The 3,575-nt window shown below is 43.0% G+C and overlaps 2 protein-coding genes across 2 annotated transcripts in view; both read left to right on the forward strand.

Annotated features, from left to right (window-relative positions):
* The window catches only part of LOC116700271 (heterogeneous nuclear ribonucleoprotein A/B), an 18,954-nt gene that overhangs the window by 1,665 nt on the left and 13,714 nt on the right, over nt 1-3,575 (forward strand). The window lies entirely within an intron of this gene.
* The window catches only part of btg4 (B-cell translocation gene 4), a 3,272-nt gene continuing 1,008 nt past the window's right edge, over nt 1,312-3,575 (forward strand). The window contains exons 1-3 of the mRNA XM_032533319.1: nt 1,312-1,865; nt 2,536-2,673; nt 3,037-3,325. Of these exons, the coding sequence (XP_032389210.1) occupies nt 1,693-1,865; nt 2,536-2,673; nt 3,037-3,325 (600 nt within the window). The 5' untranslated portion in view covers nt 1,312-1,692. The remainder of the gene's footprint in view (nt 1,866-2,535; nt 2,674-3,036; nt 3,326-3,575) is intronic.

Consider the following 3,575-nt stretch of genomic DNA (forward strand, 5'->3'; position numbering starts at 1 on the left):
TATTATTATTATTATTATTATTATTATTATTATTATTATTATTATTATTAATATATATCACCTTTCCAAAGGTCTCGATCTACCGGTCGGTGTTCGTTCCTACCCTCACCTATGGTCATGAAGGCCGGGTCATGACCGAAAGAACGAGATCCAGGGTACAAGCGGCCGAAATGGGTTTCCTCAGGAGGGTTGGGGTGGCCAGTTGAGGTGGTTCGGGCATCTGGTAAGGATGCCTCCTGGCCGCCTCCCTAGGGAGGTGTTCCAGGCCAGCTGGGAGGAGGCCTCGGGGAAGACCCAGGACTAGGTGGAGGGATTATATCTCCAACCTGGCCTGGGAACGCCTCGGGATCCCCAGAGCTGGTGGATGTGGCTCTGGAAAGGGAAGTTTGGGGTCCCCTGCTGGAGCTGCCCTCCCCGCGACCTGATACCGGATAAGCGGATGAAGATGGATGGATGGATATCACGTTTCCCCGTTGATTACCTACATTAAAGATTTAGTGGGATTTGTTTGGCCACAAAACTCTTCGCGCGCAGCAGTTCGAGCGAAGATAATTACCTTTAGGCCTACTGAAGTTTGTTTAACGCTCTGTGTCACGGAGGCTTGTCTCCTTGTATCACGTGGACGCACCGACTGTTTTGTTGTCATTACTTTGAGTTCCTCACGAGGGAGACATAGACTACGCACCATGGCTTCAAGGCAATTGTTTTTGTACTAGTTTATTTTTTGTATGTGATGTTTTAATATGCAAATATGTGCTAACTTGCATAACATTCCAAAACAGGCGAACTGGATGAAGCCAGGTTTAAAATTCTTGTGTCGTTTTAGAGACATAAGCCAAAGGTTTTAGCCGAGGGAATGGATGTCTCTTTTTATCACCCCATATTTATGACAAAATACTGTCAACAGCCATTAAAAAAAATCGATTTTTTTAACTGTTTTACTGCATTAAACTTAAAAACCAAAATCTAGCTCTGCTTTTTTGTGTTTTTTTGTACTTTGGGTGAACTGACCCAAAATACAAAATATTGAATGTTTCCTCTTCTGGTATTTTAGACACAAATCTACTGTCTAATTAATCTTACTGTTCCACAAAATGGTCCACTATGTCTTCGCATTTGAACACTTTGGACAATTTGGAAGTGCTGCACACTCACACACACACACACACACACACACACACACTCTCACACTCACACTCACACACACACACACACACACACACACACCACCCACACACCCACCCACACACACACACCACAACAACACACACACACACGCACACACACACACACAGTCATTTAGTCAATCAGCTTCAGGTGTGTGAGCTTGTCACACAGCTGAACGGTGATTTTATTACACCACATAAGAAACTAAGAAAGGAGCAACTCTTTTAGTGGCTGATGTATGTGAGGCTTCTCTACTGAGCAAGTTGCTGCTTCATACACAGATTAAGATATATGTAGCTATATATGTTTTATTTTTATTGGTGTAAAAGCATTCCAAATCACCAGCAGCAAAAATGTTTGCTTAAGTTGCCTTGCTTCCAGTTTGTCTTGTCAGTTTTATGGTTTGTTTCTATAACGGTAGGATCACCCTACACATGTTTTATTCTCTGTAGAGGTTTTTAAACGGACAGGTTTGAGTTTGCTCTGTCGGGTTTGGTAAGATAGAGGGTTAGAAAGTGTTTAGCCATGAAGGAGGAGATTGCTGCTGCTGTGTTTTTTGTTGCTCGGCTGGTTAAGAGATACGGATGTCTGGATAATGACAGCAGGGAGCGCTTCGCCTCTGCCCTCACCGCCGTTCTGTTTGAGAACTACAAGAACCACTGGCACCCAGGTGCACCCACCAAAGGACAGGCCTACAGGTCAGTAAGTTTTCTTTTTTGAAATTTCATTGTAAGGTTAATTTTCTGATAAACTGACAAGTGGGCAATTAACCAAACTAAATTAAACATATGGGCACATAGTAACTAATCCAAGGGGAAATAAAGCCAAAGCATGAATATATGAATTGGTTAGCATATTTTCTTAAACTTTTAAGGAATATTTTCAGGTTGGTAAACTTAGAAAAGAGGGACTGTTTTGGTCCAATTGACCAAAATCAATGCCAGTACATGTAAGACACTTTTGAAAGAAGAAACAACATTTTCTCAGACAAATGTTAATATTCACAAGCCGCAACTGCTTACTTCAAAACACTTTGAAGGGGTTTTGCGGAAACATCACTTTGTTACCACCAGTGGCAGGGTAGCTAATTCTTAGTAATGTTAGAAACCTTTAGATATTGTAGTGTAACTGACATTACTCAGTCAGATTGCAAACTGAAATCATTAATCATACTGGGGTTGTGACCATAATCTCAAATCTTGACTAAACCCAAAACAATCTATCAGTGGTAAGAGTGGAAAATAAGTTGTTAATCTTGATGAACCAACCCATTAGAACATAAACTTTCATTGTTCAACAAGACCTGTGAAAATGCAGGAAGTCCTCAATCGAATATTGCTGAAGCAAAGTTTGTTTTGCATGTTTAAGGTGTCTCCGAATGAACCGTGTGCGGCTGCAGGACCCGGTGCTGCAGCAGGCCTGCGAGCGGAGCATGGTGCGGTACGAGGATCTGGGCCTTCCCCAGGAGCTGACGGTGTGGGTTGATCCTGGAGAGGTGTCCTGCAGGTCAGGCCGCTTAGCTCAGTAGAACATAAGACTTGTAGCAAAATCACAAGGTCAGAGGCCCAGGGGAGCATGAGGCTTGTGTTCACCAAAAAACTGCAGATGGCCAGGAACATCTAGACACAACCATGACATGGTTCCAACATACACAGTAACTTCTCGTAAAACTACATTTCGGTTTGTGTTTTAATTAAACCAGTGAGAGCCTACATCTCATCAGTAAGCTTCAAAATTAAGTTGGAGATTCTAAAGCTTTGGAGAAAGCCAAGCTAGCTGTTTTTACCCAGTTTCCAGTCTTTATGCTGAGCTTATCTGCTAGCTCTATCTTCACTTTTGAGGGTACAGACATCGGCATCCTTTTTGCAGGTATGGTGAACAAAGCACTCCATTCTGCGTCTCGGTGGTGGACAGCTGTCGGCGTGGGGATGGGGAATTTTCCCGCCGCATCCATGACGCCGTGGAGCGGGCCAGCCTTGACGTCCAACCGGGAAGCTCTTCAGATGAGGAAGAGGGGGGCATAGACAACAGCATGAGTACTAGCATAAGTTACATGAGTAGCAGCAACCTATCTGCTCTCTGTCCTGCTCCAGTCCCGACCACAAACCCTGAGCCCAAAACCATCCCAACTGTGAGCAACCCCAACAGTGTCTACCGGGTAGGTTGAATACATCTTTCTTTCATTGACGGTAACCATCTTTGTAGTCTTGATGTAGTTACATCTACATATATAGTATTAATTTTAAATGTTGCCTATGGAGTTTTGTTAAATAGTCCATCCATGTCCTTGCCTGGTTGTTTGTTTCTTTCTATATTTCTATAAGCTCTTTAACCCTTGTGTTGTCCTTGGGTCAAACTGACACGTTTAAAAGTGTTTTGTGTCAGAAATATGGATTTCTTTCAACCAA

Source organism: Etheostoma spectabile, chromosome 13 (assembly GCF_008692095.1).
Source record: "Etheostoma spectabile isolate EspeVRDwgs_2016 chromosome 13, UIUC_Espe_1.0, whole genome shotgun sequence".
Taxonomy (NCBI): Eukaryota; Metazoa; Chordata; class Actinopteri; order Perciformes; family Percidae; genus Etheostoma; species Etheostoma spectabile.